At 34.2% G+C, this 15,314-nt stretch overlaps 1 protein-coding gene across 1 annotated transcript in view; it reads right to left on the bottom strand.

Moving 5' to 3' along the window:
* The window catches only part of LOC149784828 (MOB kinase activator 2-like), a 135,395-nt gene extending 125,974 nt beyond the window's left edge, over positions 1 to 9,421 (bottom strand). The window contains exon 1 of the mRNA XM_089978390.1: positions 9,266 to 9,421. Coding sequence (XP_089834516.1) covers positions 9,266 to 9,282 — 17 coding nt within the window. The 5' untranslated portion in view covers positions 9,283 to 9,421. The remainder of the gene's footprint in view (positions 1 to 9,265) is intronic.
* Positions 9,422 to 15,314: the final 5,893 nt, after the last annotated feature.

The following is a 15,314-nucleotide window of genomic DNA, read 5'->3' as shown; positions in this document are numbered from 1 at the left end:
TCACTTTCTTTAATATATTTTTATTTCGTTCATCAAAGAAACATACTTCAACTTGAACTGACTTAGCATTCCTCGGCTCACATCACATTTCAACCAAACGAAATGTACATCAATGGAACTTGAAAATGCTTCCATTAGCTTGTCGCAGAATTTGAACCCAAAAGGAAAAAGGCATCTGAGTAAGTATTCTGACTGAAGCAATTAGACTATAGTTTGTGGAAAAGTGTCAATATGGGCTAGCAAGTGTGTGAGATGTTGCTAAAACTTTGGCCTCTTGTTCCCTTGTCTGTTGATCAGGGAACACACTACACAATGCCTTTTATTTAGGCAGTAAGACATCAACCTTAAGAACATAAATATCAGGGTAGATGTTTTACACTGTAGGACTATAGTATTCTCTTGTTTGTTTATACCTTTTAAAAATGAAAAACATTATTTAAAAAAATTATTTAAATCTTCTGCATCTGCTATTGTAGATAGCATAACATTCATAATTAATTTAAGTATTGCAACTTCATCTGTCCCCAAAATATGGAAAACTGCAAAAGTAACTCCTATTCACAAATCTGGTTCTAAGGATGATGCTAATAACTACTGACCAATCTCAATACTACCAAACTTGTCAAAATTAATTGAAAAACATGCCCATGACTCAATCATGGCATATTTAACCAAACACTTGCTACACCCTAATCAATCAGGCTTTAGACAGAAACATTCCTGTGAGACTGCCTTGATCTCCCTAACTGATAAATGGCTTCAAGCATTTGACCAAGGTAGAATAATAGGATCTGTATTTGTCGATTTCAGGAAAGCTTTTGACTTGGTGGATCATGAAATACTTTTGAAAAAACTGAAAATCTACCAGTGTGATGAGAACAATTAGATGGTTTACTTCTTACTTAAGTGAGAGAACACAACATGTTTACATAAATAATGTTCTGTCTGAACCTGAAACAATTAGATATGGAGTACCACAAGGCTCAATTCTAGGTCCATTACTATTCATTTCATTTATTAACGACCTACCACTTGTACTAAGAGACTCAATATCATCTACAGATCTCTATGCAGATGACACAACATTGTCAGACATCCAAAACACAAAGCATGAACTCGAAATTTCTTTACAGAATGCCCTAAACAAACTGGAAAACTGGTACACATTCAATGGCATAGTGGTAAATACTGGTAAAACTAAAATATTACTTATCTCAACATGGCAAAGAAGGACAAATCTTGATAGTGATGAACCATATCTGACATGAATGGATACAAATTTGCAAATGGTCTGCAATGATAGACTACCTGGTCTTCCGGTAGATAATAACCTATCATGGACTGAACATATCAAACATAACAGTAAAAAAGTCCATTCAAGTTTATGGCTACTCAGTAGGATAAGACATTTTCTCCCTGAAATGCACAGAAAACTATTTTATAACAGTTACATACAACCCTATTTAGAATACTGTAATACAGTATGGGGTAATTCAAATGATAAAAACAGCAAAGGTGGAACATCTTCAAAAAAGAGCATTGGGCTAATATCAATCCAGAAAGAAAGCAAGGAAAATTTAGCTGGTAGGTTAAAAATGTTACCTATTAAAGACCAAATCTGTTTGAGAAAAGCCAAATGAATGTACAGGATATCTCATAATAGTGCTCCTGAATATTTACAATCACTATTCCAGTATAGGCTACCTGGCAATACTCCCCACCTGCAATCCATGTCTACCAAACAGTATAAAATTCCCAAACCAAATAAGAAGTTATTTAAAAAAGTTTCCAATACTCTGGAACTCTGCTCTGGAATAGTATTCCAGTTGAGATTAGAAATGCCCACTCTACTTCCTTCTTCCAAACCCAATATATCCAGTGGCTTCAAAGATGCAGCTAAAATAAATAAATTCCTTTGTATGAGGGCCTCAAGGTAGATTAGTTTTTAGCTAATTGTGTTACCCTCTTTAAATAAGGTCATTATTATTATTATTGATATAAAAAATGCTCAAAACAGTGTCATTTCATTCATTTAGTTATACTTTCTACCTTGACTGTCACCAAGGGGGCACTAACACTGTCAACTTAATGACATTTCAATGCAAACAGAAACTCCCAATGTAAACAAGCAGACAAACTGCTTGCTCTTTCTGGTTTCTAGAATGTTTCTATTTCAGGAATATTGTGTCATTTGCATTCAATATCTACTTATATTTCTAAAACAAACTGGACAAATAAATAAGGAGGAACTCTATAACATAAATGTTCAAAGAAATGTAATTCCAAAGTATAGGGAATTATTTTGACTATCAAAGATGGTGAACTAAATCACTTCTGTTGCTTGAAAACATAAATTGACCAATGCAAATATGGCAACTGTGTTGTTAAAGAAATTCCCAATTGATTTAAATGCCAACAAGTTGACTGTTTGGAACCCCGACGAAATTCAGGTTAGAAATTATAAATCAATAAATGAAATGACTGAGTTTTGTGTATTTTTAATATCCTTGATGCCTTCTGCTTTAAAAACTGGTGGGAGGTTACAAAGAAACAGATGGTGTCAGAATATTACAATGCTGTTGGGCATTTCTGCACACGCAAGGTTCCCGTCTCCCACACTGAAGCAAAACGCATACCACAATTCGACTGACGAAAATAAAATACTGTAATGCATACCATTTGAAAAGTGGCAGTTGTAACCAAAATATTCTGTTCAAAATAATATCAATTCTGGACACATGGGATTACCCGCCCCCCCATGTTTGCATGACTCATGATATGTCAGCCTATTCTGTGCACAGCTTTAAAAAGATGTAATGTTTACCCATCGGGCTACAGAATTAAATACATTAATCTGGACTGTTTCTGTCAGCAGTTGTCAAGAAATTAGGTCAGGTTTGTAGATAGTTTTAAAAAATTCAAGGTAACAATGCCAATTAATGGCAAGAGATATTAAGCAAGCTAAACCGATCTTGTACAAAAAACTGTGAAGTTCAACATTTTATAAACAAATAAGCTATTATGTGGAAGAGAAACAACCATGAATAGGATGTAATGTGTTTACAATGTCTTGTTTATGGGGAAGAATTACTAAAGAATTTAGAAACAGACTATATGCCGGGGAATTTCTCGAGAATACCATTCTAGCGGCAAGTTTATACGTTGGGTAGCAGATGATTTCATGTGTGGAACAACTTCATGCAAAATTGGAAACTTGGATTAAGACAGCGTTTCCCTTTACGCACATCTGTGCGTCAGGGACGCAGGTGGAGAAAATTGACGCACACATTTTGTTACCGTGCGTTTTTTTGACGCAAAGGATTTTCATAATATGATCATGATTTATTTAATACCCAATGCATTGGACGATGGATGGCATCATATATACTTCGCGTATAGGCATTGCCTGGTTTCCCACTTTGTTTGCGCCCTGCCTTGCGCTCCTCTATTCGTATAGCAAAGTGCAATGCAGGGAACATATGAAACAATGAACCAGACTAGCATAGGCAACGTTATGATGGAGTAGCTTCCCATAATCTCGCGAGCTTCTCGCGATTTCCATCGAGCTCAGCGAGCTGTTCTAGATATTTAACATCAAGTCTCGTTGCACTAGAAAGTGATCGCCAGATTAAAACGTCATGCACTAAAAAGCATTAGCTAAGAAAGTGAAAGAAGCAGAACAAAAAAGAGAAACTGTGGATCTAACTTTAATGAAAAATGGAGAAAATTATTCCCTTGACTGGAATATTCATTATGATTACCGGTGTGACTTCTAATCGCGTGATTGCAAAGACTGCAAAAGTGAATAATCCTTTCGTGACAGGATTTTAGAATTTTTAAAAATAGGCCCTCGTTTGCCATAAGATATCTGGAGAACACATTATAACCTAAGACATTATTTCACAACATAGAAATCAGTAAACTTGCAGAGACAAATGCGTTATTTGGATTACAAAGTCAGCGGGTCATTGTAGATTTTGTTGGTTTTTAACTTTTACTGCATAAAAGAAAGATTTTAAAGTTCAAGTGCAACTTATTAGAAAGAAGATGAATCAGTATCCTCCTTCATATTTGGATAAATGTATTCTAGGACGAAGTACAATGAAACCTATGATAGTACACATTTGATGAAAGGCAGTAAATTAACTCCCATTTGGTTAAAAAGATTTATTTGGCTTTTTGTATTGGCTTATATGTAATGTGTTGGGCTATAATATTGTTGAGGAGACTGTTAAAAGTAAGACTTTAAAAGAAAAATGAACTAATAAAATTATTCTTGCATGAACAATGCATTTGTTTGTTAATTGTGCATGTTGGTGTATTTGTATGTTTAGAGAAAGAGACAGAGTATGTTGTGCAAGTTGCAATATCCTATTTCAAGCTGAAAAAGTACAAGTCGTATGAAAATTTGTCAGTACATTTTTGAACCCCACATTTTTTATTTGACCCCCAGTTTTGACACCTAGGGTTTTTTTTTGTACCCTCAATTTTACACCCCTGGGGGATACACTGATTAAGATGTATAATTTTAATAAGGTATACACTTCCATCTTTGATATAATGTATTTATTTGTATGATTCTAAAAGATACATATTAAATAGGATTTTCTGGGATACAGGTTCAAGAAGGTCATGGAGTGGGTCTTCATGCTGACATTTAGAAATCACATTTTCATTTACATTTGAGTCAAAATGTGGTATATTTCTGTACACTTTATGAATATCACTTTTCTTAATTGAAGTATGATCGTTCTTTCTTGATACAAAATGGATTTTTGACCCAAAATAATGTGATCCAATGTTTACAAAAATGACGTATAGTTGTGCAGAATTACCTCATGCGCAGAATTGGTCAAGATGGTGGTATATAGAGCAATACTAGACCAGCAAGTTGTTCTCCGCCTTCCTTTTTTTTTTACTGGCAGCGGAGACCTGCGTTATTATGCACTACTTGTGCTGAAGTGTCTGCAGATGTATCTGATGATGATTGGACCGCATGCTTTTAATTAATGAATTTATTTAGACTAACCTTTGTATCCAGATGATAAGTATAATCCCTCTTCTAATGATCCACTGCGTTAAATCCTTTAGAACACTCACTTTTTTAGTATAAATCCCTGTCAGAACAGAACACCTATGTATTCATCGGCTGTTGACCTCAGATTTGAATTACCCACGTATGCGTGTAAAGTAGCATCATGACACGGTAAGAATAGCGCATGAAAACCATCTTGCGAGGCATATATCACTGGGAACTTACTAATGCTTGGGTGGGAGCTGTGTCGTTATGGCAGAAATTTAGGAGAGAGAGAGAGACGTCATGTCAGAAATGTGAGACAGAGTGAATGATAAATAAATTGTAAAAAGGCAACAAACTGTATTCAGATGTGAAAATATGCTACACAATAATAATAATAATAATACATTATTATTACTAGTGGTAGTATCTTCAATCACATTTAATAACATTTACAATGGTATAAATGGATTTTATGACATACATACATATCTACATATTAATACTTGACATTACTTATAAGAACATGATTATTATGATGAACATTATTAATAACATTTGCAATGGAATTTATGAATACATGCATACATGCATACATACATACATGTTAATACTTAACATTACTTATAACATGATTAGTATGATGAACTTTATTAATTACATTTACAGTGGTATTTATGAATACAAACATACAGGCATACATACATATATACGTCTGTTATAATTGCAAAAAGATATCAAGAAGGAAATCTAAGAAAGGGAAGAGCAAGAAAGACTGTAAATGAAAAGGCTGTCAACCGAAAATTCGAGTATACAAAGACCATTCCCATCAGAGGGATGGAAGATAAAGTAAGAAGAGATGCTGTCAGAGAAAATAATGACCCATCAATTGTGTCCTTTTGGAAGCAAGACATGGTCAAATTCTACAACAATAACCACAGAAAATACTTTATCCTGGGGCACAATCTAATTACAAGTAAGCCATGTTATATTTGTTTCAGAGCATTAATGTCTTTATATATCAATTAGGTCAAGCTAACTCCATCTAACATCTATGGAGGAACATCCTACATTGAAGCCTTTTATTACTGTAATTATTCTATATTAGTTCATTCTCCCTGCGACTATAAAGAACAAAATGGTTATCCATGATAAAACACATACAAGAAAAATCCACTAAATGCTTACTTGTTCATAATTTTAAAAAATTCCTGCATTTTATATTTTTTGGTCCTTTTTTGCGGTACTTAGTGTTTAATTTAGGGTTACTGTACAAAAAATATTAAAAAAGCAAGTCAAAATAAATTATACAAGTTATGACAAGTGTTTAATTGGATGTTACAAAAGTTCCGCAGTAAAGATTAGATCGGTTCATTTATAAAAAAAGTCACCTATATTTAATATAATTTTGGAACATCAAGGAAGTGACAGCTGAACACCCATTAGGACTATATCAGAATCATCAGATGCATATAGCAAATATTCGGAAGAAAATAATTTTAATTTAATGTGATCATTCTGCAGTAGCATATAACATCTTTATTTCATTTGTGGGTCAGTAACAGTAAATTTGTATAAGAATCAGTTAAACAATAGGAAAACAGTCCTAAGTAACAAAGCAAATTAAATTCTTGCAGACTTGTCTGAGTGTGTATCAGATAGAATGCAGCAAGACTTTGTGTGGAGCAGAACAGTTAATCTTCGAGGAGGTGCCAGAAACAATGATGATGTTGACCTAGTCAATGAATTTTTGAACAAGGAGTTCAAAGGTAAATCATTTGATAACAGAATTATTATTAGTCGTTTTAAATTGGAAGAATTGTGTTTTATAAACATATGAAGTCTTAGTATATGCAGTATTTTGTAATTCGTAGAAATACGACTTTAACGTGATGTTCTTGATGTCTAATATATTATGTGTTCATTAATTTGAAAACTACATAATGTTAATTTTGGAGATTAAAATATTAATGCTGACTTTTTATTATCTTTATAGAAAGCTTACGATTGGCCAGTCATCAGCCGAGTAACGCCACTTTGGACAGACATAGCAAGTTGGCTGGTGGGGTTGGCCATGTTCTAGACAAAATATATTCTACAACAGTCTCCGAATTGGAAAGTTTCCAGACAGGAAAATCAAAATTTTCACGAAGAACAGATATCAAAACTTTTGTCAGAGTACTGAAGGATAAGGAACTCTTAAGAGAAATCCCTGGAAGATATCACAAAGCTTATCAGAATTTCCGCTCAGAAGCAAGAATAAAGAACACAGACATATACATCTCGCACATAAACAAACTGTTACGCAAATTTGACAAAAGAAACAAAATTATCGCTAACTCGCATGTCAATTTAAAATGTATGTATGTATGTATGTATGCATAAAGTTCATCATACTAATCATGTTATAAGTAACGATTTGTTTCACGAGGGATTAAAATATGAAGAAGAAAGTTTATATCTGCAGTCAAAACACGAGATGGGGAAGTGAGTCAGATGTACATGGTCTGATACCAGCAGTGCGATGGAATATTTCATATGAAAAGGATCGTTATTATTATTATTATTGTTATTAATGTTTGGTCCTGGTTGGTTGAAGAAATGGGAGACCAAGTATACAGAGGCTAAAAATCAGCAAAGACACATTTGATTGAAATGTATCATTCCTCCACGGATAAAGAGACACAGGACAGAATTATCAAGGAATTTCGAAATCCTGTGGTCACAAGGGAAGAAAAAACTATTGTTTTTGATTAAAATATAACATTATCCATATGTTATAAGTTATGGTGTAAAATTATAACAGATGTATATATGTATGTATGCATGTATGTTTGTATTCATAAATACCATTGTTAATGTTATTAATAAAGTTCATCATACTAATCATGTTATAAGTAATGTTAAGTATTAACATGTATGTATGTATGTAATCATAAATACCAATGCAAATGTTATTAATAATGTTCATCATAATAATCATGTTCTTCTTATAAGTAATGTCAAGTACTTGTATGTAGATATGTATGTATGTCACAAAATCCATTAATACCATTGCAAATGTTATTAAATATGATTGAAGATACTACCACTAGCAATAATAATAATTAATATTATTATTATTATTATTGTGTAGCATATTTTCACATCTGAATACAGTTTGTGGTCTTTTTACAATTTATTTATCATTCACTCTATCTCACATTTCTGACATGACGTCTCTCTCTCTCTCTCTCTCTCCTAAATTTCTGCCGTAATGACACAGCTCCCACCCAAGCATTAGTAAGTTCCCAGTGATATATGCCTCGCAAGATGGTTTTCACGCACTACTCTTACCGTGTCATGATGCTACTTTACATGCAAGCGTGGGTACTTCAAATCTGAGGTCAACAGCCGATGAATACACAGGTGTTCTGTTCTGACAGGGATTTATACTAAAAAAGTGAGTGTTCGAAAGGATTTAATACAGTGGATCATTAAAAGAGGGATTATACTTACCATCTGGATACAAAGGTTAGTCTAAATAAATTTATTAATTAGAAGCGTGTGGTCCGATCATCATCAGTTACATCTGCGGACGCTTCAGCACAAGTAGTGCATAATAACGTTGGTCTCCGCCGCCTGTCAAAAAAAACAAAGGTGGAGAACAACTTGCTGGTCTAAGAGCAATACATACTGGGGCAAATATCTGTATTTGCCATAATTCTTCATATTTCCCATAACTTTCTATATTGTACACTCTGCTTAACCACGATTTCAGCATAAAATGTACAGTTGTTTCGCATACGATATTTTACTGTAAACCAAAAGAAAAAATCGGGGGAGGAGTAGGAATTGTCAAGGTTAATACTGATAATTACGGTAACTACAAATTATGATTAGAGCATTGTGACTTGCGACTAGACAGCATTTATAAATCATTACACAATAATATACTGTACAGAGCTGCACTATCTGTTGTGGTCGCTGATCATCAGTGACTACCTATGTCGGAATAACCGGTGAATTCGCCACAGTAAACAAAAGACTAGGGTGATAATTGATTCTCTAAAAACAACACGGTAAAACAAAAGTTCATCCACATAAAATCCACTATTTCAGTGCCAATGACCTCAAATGTGCAATTCACGTCTCAGTCACTGGGCTGCCCATGATTTGTTTCACTATCGTAGAAACGGTGCTGCAGACGATATTTTTGCATAAATGGAAGATTTGTAGCTAAATTAATATCTGCATGCATAAACTCACCCCATAAACCAATCCATGGTATCTCGAAGATAATCTGGTATCCTGTCCAGCTTGCTTGCTTGTCAATGACTCATGAAGTTTTGGAAGATTGGCTGGGGAAACTGCATCGATCCCAAACAATATTTTTAATATGGCGGCGCCAGGAATAGTGGAGGTAGACTGAAGAGCTCCTATTCACGGGCAATAACTGCATTTAAACTGATGTACAAAAAAAAAAAAAGACTAAAAAAGACCACCACCACCACCAACAAAACTACCACGAGAATGTGATGTACTAGCAGGCCCGGGGAGGGGCAGGGGGCCATAATGCCCGGCCTAAACACCTAAGGGGCCACAATTTTTTCCAGTAAATTTTACATCTCGTAAATACTCTGGTTATGTACTTAGCTGTCTTTCGAATCTTTATATAGTAAATTATAAGGAGCTCCTGTTAGCGTTCGCTTAATATCAAATTTCAATATAACCCGGGTCTAAGGACCTGAAACTTTCGGAGTGGCTCGGGCCTCTCTCGGCCACTGAAGGGGAATATGTACTGTAAAGTTCGCACACTTTCCCATTCATTTGTACCTCCTACTGATTTAAAAAGAGAGAGAAAAAACGGCATCAAGAATAAAAGAAATGTACATAACTGGGTCATTTCACTCATCACTATTTATAATTCTAATCTGACTGTCGACAGAGGGTTCCAAACACTTTAAACGTGTTGGATTTTCGAAACAATGTAGTCGCCATGTTTGCACGGGCGGGTGTATATTTTCAAGCAATAGATGTGATGTACTTCACAGTCTTTGATAGTCTACAAAAAAATCCGTAAATTTTGGACTTCCATCTTTTTGAATATAAGTATACAAGAGTTCCTCCTTTTTATTCAATTTCTTTTAGAAATATTAAAATTAGAGATTGCAAATATCGGTCCCAGCGACATAGTTGTTACTGAAATAAACTATTCTAGTAAAGAAAAAAAAAAAACCAAGACAAAAAAAGAACAGTGAGCAGCCTGCCTGCATGTTGACACTTAGAGGATCAGTTTAGTTTGAAATGCGAATAAGTTGACAGTGTTAAGGACCCCTTGTTAGAAATTATAAATCGATGAAGAAAATGACAAAGTTTTGTGCATTTTTCATATCGTAGGTGTCTTTTGTTTTTTAATTCGTGGGGGGTGGGGCGTGGGGTACAAGCAAACGGGAGTGGTATGAAAATTATAGTATGTTCTAAGACCTTTCGATCTGAGTAATCGTGTTGAACATGTCTGGGAGTACATTTCTAGTACAAGTCCATGTTTCCGGTATTAACTTTTAATACACGTGCAAGACTAGGGATATAATTTTAGGGATCGGTATGCAACGTGGGATTTCAATGGACTACATTACTCGCTGTACCTTAGGCCGTCCCACTGAACATGTTGGCCTAACCTCAATGAACAATCCATCTAATCCAAATTGAAAAGATTTATTTACCTTTTCCAAGAAAATTATTTGTATCTCACTATTTACAACTGGGGGGGGGGGGTAAACAGTTGTTGTAAGAATAGTTCATTTTGTACGTCACGCTACTAGTTACTGAAAAGGATTCTACCACCCAATATATTGGCCACCATGTCTACAGTGTGCCAAAAAAAAAACACAAAAAAACGGTGCAAAAACTCGTAACAACAACAACAATTAGAAAACGAGACCTGCGGAAGTCTAAAGGAAATTTTCCATGTAGGACCAGGCGAGATAATTGTCGACCTGTGAATACATATTATAAACATATTATCAAACTGCATATACATAGTGAAATTTGACAACGTTCTGAACCGAATGAGAAATTAGCTAGAAAGAATAGTTGCAACGTCTAATCTATAATAATAATAATAAAGACTTTATTTAGAGAAGGTAACTCAGTTAGTTACAGAACTAATCTACCTTGAGGCCTTCTATCTGTTATGTACAATATATACAGTATATACAACATGATGTGAAGAGTCTGGCTTGACATTAAATAATTAAGTAATTTTAAAATTCAAAGTATCAAGCCTGGAACACATTCACAGGCATCAGTGAAAACATAAACATATATAAAACATAAAATATAATCCTGCATTGACAAATTCAGCTATGAAAATGATGTAAAATTACAGAAAAGCAGGCGGTATTTTTTATATTAGAACTGTTCAATTTTCTAAAGATTTCATCTAATTAAGACATTGCTTGTGAAAATATGAAATGCTAGGAGCCTGCCTTATGTCACTGGAAATGTTGTTCCATACCAGTGGACCAGTATATTGAAAACTTTTTTTTAAACAATTCCTTCTTTGGCCTTGGTATAATGTAATTTTTTTTTCTTATGGAGTGCCATCAGTATCTCTTTGGTGAAAGATATTGCTTAGATAGACAGGAATGTCTTTTCTGGATACTTTATACATCAATATGGCCTTCTAAGAAATATTCTTTCATGTATTGTTAAAACCTTTATATTATTCATTGCATCCTGAAAATTGTCTATACTTTGATCTAGAATTAAATGGCAAGCCCTCTTTTGGAGTCTTAAAAGTGTTGCTATGTTTGAATTAGAGGTATTACCCCAAATTACATTACAGTAGTCCAGATATGGCTGAATATAACTTTTATAAAAGATGACCCTATACTGAAGAGGAATGTATGTTTTGATTTTCCTCAGTAGCCAAAGATAAGAGTTAACCTTTTTTGAAATATATTTAATGCGAATAGACCAAATAAGATTGTTATCCACGAATACACCAAGAATTCTATCTTGAGAGGTTATACTGAGGCTCACATTGTCAAATAGAACCTGGAGTTTGTTGCTATCTAGCCTTGCTCGTTTTTGTTGTGTTGTAACAAGTAGGACTTTCGTTTTTTAATGTATTTATGATCATACTGTTTTCCTTGCACCATACTTGAAGTCTGTTGAGAGCATCTTGTAAGTTACTTTCAAGTACTGTTTTGGTTTTACCAGTCTCAGACAGTGTAGTATCATCTGCATAAAGGTCAGTGGAAGAAATTGAAGTTCCAATCTTAAGAGGTAAATTGTTGATAAATAGTATGAATAAGAGAGGCCCAAGGATAGAGCCTTGTGGTACTCCACAATTAATATTTTTACTTTCAGAAAGTTGACCATTTGAAGATGCTTATTGCACTCTATCGGTTAAGTAAGAAGTAAACCAGTTTAGGGAGTTTTCACTGAATTGATAGATTTTTAGTTCTTCAAGCAAAATTTCATGGTCTACAAGATCAAAAGCTTTACGAAAATCAACCATAATAGTGCCTACCATTTCTCCTTGATCTAATGCTTTCAGCCATTTATCAATCAAAGATACAAGTGCAGTTTCACAGGAGTGATTCTGGCGAAAGCCAGACTGATTATCATGAATAAGATCATAAGTGTTTAAATAGTTGAGAAAAGAATCATGTACATGTTTGTTCTAGTAATTTGGAGAGACAAGGAAGGATAGAGATGGGTCTGTAGTTATTTACATCATCTTTTGTTCCTGCTTTATGCAATGGTATAACCTTGGCAGTTTTCCATGTTTGTGGAAATTTATTAGACCTAATACTTTCATTGCAAATGAAAGCTATACTCTCTACAATTGCAGGTGCAGCTACCTTTAGTACCCTTTGTCCAATCATATCAAGTCCTGTAGCTTTACAATCATCCATTTTTTAAATATATTTCAACACAAATTCCGGACTCATTTCAGGAATTTCAAACTTTATATTGTTTGGTAGTTTTTTAGCACAAAAATGTTTGAGTTCCAGATGATCAGATGAAGTTCTGGGTTCTTTATGTTTTTCAGCAATTTGAACAAAAAAGTTGTTAAAAATATTTGAGATGTCAGCTGGATTATCAGTGTAAATGCCCTCATGATTGAGGGATAAAATTTCAGCTTTACTATTACATTTGCCTGCACCAAACCCTGTAAACACTTTCCAGTTACCTTTGGGATTATTTTGGTTTTCATCAAGCACTTTTTTATAGTGCGCTTGTTTGGCTTGATGTATCATTTTATTTACTTTATTCCTCCAAACTCTATATTCAGTTTGATTTCGTACTGATTTTAGTTGGTTTCTTTGCTTTATTGCTTCTAAAATTTCTGGGCAGATCCAGCCTGGCTGGTGGTCTTTCTTTATCCTATGTGTTTATAAAGGGGCATGCTTGTTCACTATACTGATGAACAGATCTGTCCAAGTATCTAAAACATGATCAATATCTTCAAAGATTTGGACTGTATTCCATGGAATCTGTTTCAGATCTTCTAGGAATTTAACAGTATCAAAGTTTTGAAAGGATCTATAAGCAATTGATTTATGGATATTTTTTTTTTTGTTGCTGATTTGCCATTGACTTTACGTGTTAGAAAAATTGCAAAGTGGTCACTTACACCAATCTTTGGAACCATTACTTCCAAAACATTTTCTTTCGTATTGGTATAAATATGATCTATAAGTGTTTTAGAGGTAGATGTTACTCTGGTGGGTTCATTTACTAGTTGCTCCATACCTAATGAAGCAATAAAATTCATCCAATTCACTTTTATTTGATCATTGAGAAGGTCTCTATTTATATCGCCTAGAATGTAAAATTCTTTATCTTCTTTTGAAATTTTATATGCCTCAATATTCATTCGAACTAGCGACCTAAATGAATTGCCCCAACTGCTTTGATATAATCTGTGATGATATGGCACGAAACGCGGCTCTCTCCGACGTTTTCTCCCCACCATAGCGCCCAAACGGATCTACACGCATAATTTCACCATGGTATGACCGAGGGGCGGACAATGATTAATACTATATAATCCGTCCACAGATGCAATGTTAAATCTTCCAAGCCATTGTAATATGTCTTAATGTATGCAACCTGACGCCGTTAATTGCCAAATTTCGTCCAAATGATAATAAATACCGTTTATAAATTGAATTGAAAAATAATTGCATGACATCAAAAACGACATCTGAGATTACTTCTATCTGCACTGGGTGCAAGCTTTATTATATACAAACGTACTAATACAAAAATGTAACAGAAAATATGGAAACCGAAAACACGGAAATAATGCTTGATAAAAGTAGATGTATACATATTGCTTTGTTTTGTATGTGTTTGTGATATTCCAGGTCTAATGTTAGAAATAGCTTCTTATCATGACGGTTACCAGCAGTACACTTACAAAGTACCACTGGACAAAACTGTTCAAAATATCAACAGTACACTTAACAAAGCACAACTGGACAAAACTGTTCAAAATACCAACAGTACACTTACAAAGCACAACTGGACAAAGCTGTTCAAAATGCTAACAGTACACTTACAAAGCACAGCTGGACAAAACTGTTCAAAATACCAACAGTACACTTACAAAACACAACTGGACAAATCTGTTCAAAATATCAACAGTACACTTACAAAGCACAACTGGACAAATCTGTTCAAAATACCAACAGTACACTTAACAAAGCACAACTGGACAAAACTGTTCAAAATATCAACAGTACACTTACAAAGCACAACTAGACAAGACTGTTCAAAATACCAACAGTACACTTAACAAAGCACAACTGGACAAAACTGTTCAAAATACGAACAGTACACTTACAAAGCACAACTGTACAAATCTGTTCAAAATATCAACAGTACACTTACAAAGCACAACTGGACAAATCTGTTAAAAATACCAACAGTACACTTTACAAAGCACAACTGGACAAATCTGTTCAAAATATCAACAGTACACTTACAAAGCACAACTGGACAAATCTGTTCAAAATACCAACAGTACACTTAACAAAGCACAACTGGACAAAACTGTTCAAAATATCAACAGTACACTTACAAAGCACAACTAGACAAGACTGTTCAAAATACCAACAGTACACTTAACAAAGCACAACTGGACAAAACTGTTCAAAATACGAACAGTACACTTACAAAGCACAACTGTACAAATCTGTTCAAAATATCAACAGTACACTTACAAAGCACAACTAGACAAGACTGTTCAAAATACCAACAGTACACTTAACAAAGCACAACTGGACAAAACTGTTCA

Source organism: Sinohyriopsis cumingii, chromosome 13 (assembly GCF_028554795.1).
Source record: "Sinohyriopsis cumingii isolate HCF-2022 chromosome 13, ASM2855479v2, whole genome shotgun sequence".
Taxonomy (NCBI): domain Eukaryota; kingdom Metazoa; phylum Mollusca; class Bivalvia; order Unionida; family Unionidae; genus Sinohyriopsis; species Sinohyriopsis cumingii.
The sequence above is the reverse complement of the archived record's forward strand: the minus strand, read 5'-3'. Positions and strand labels throughout refer to the sequence as shown.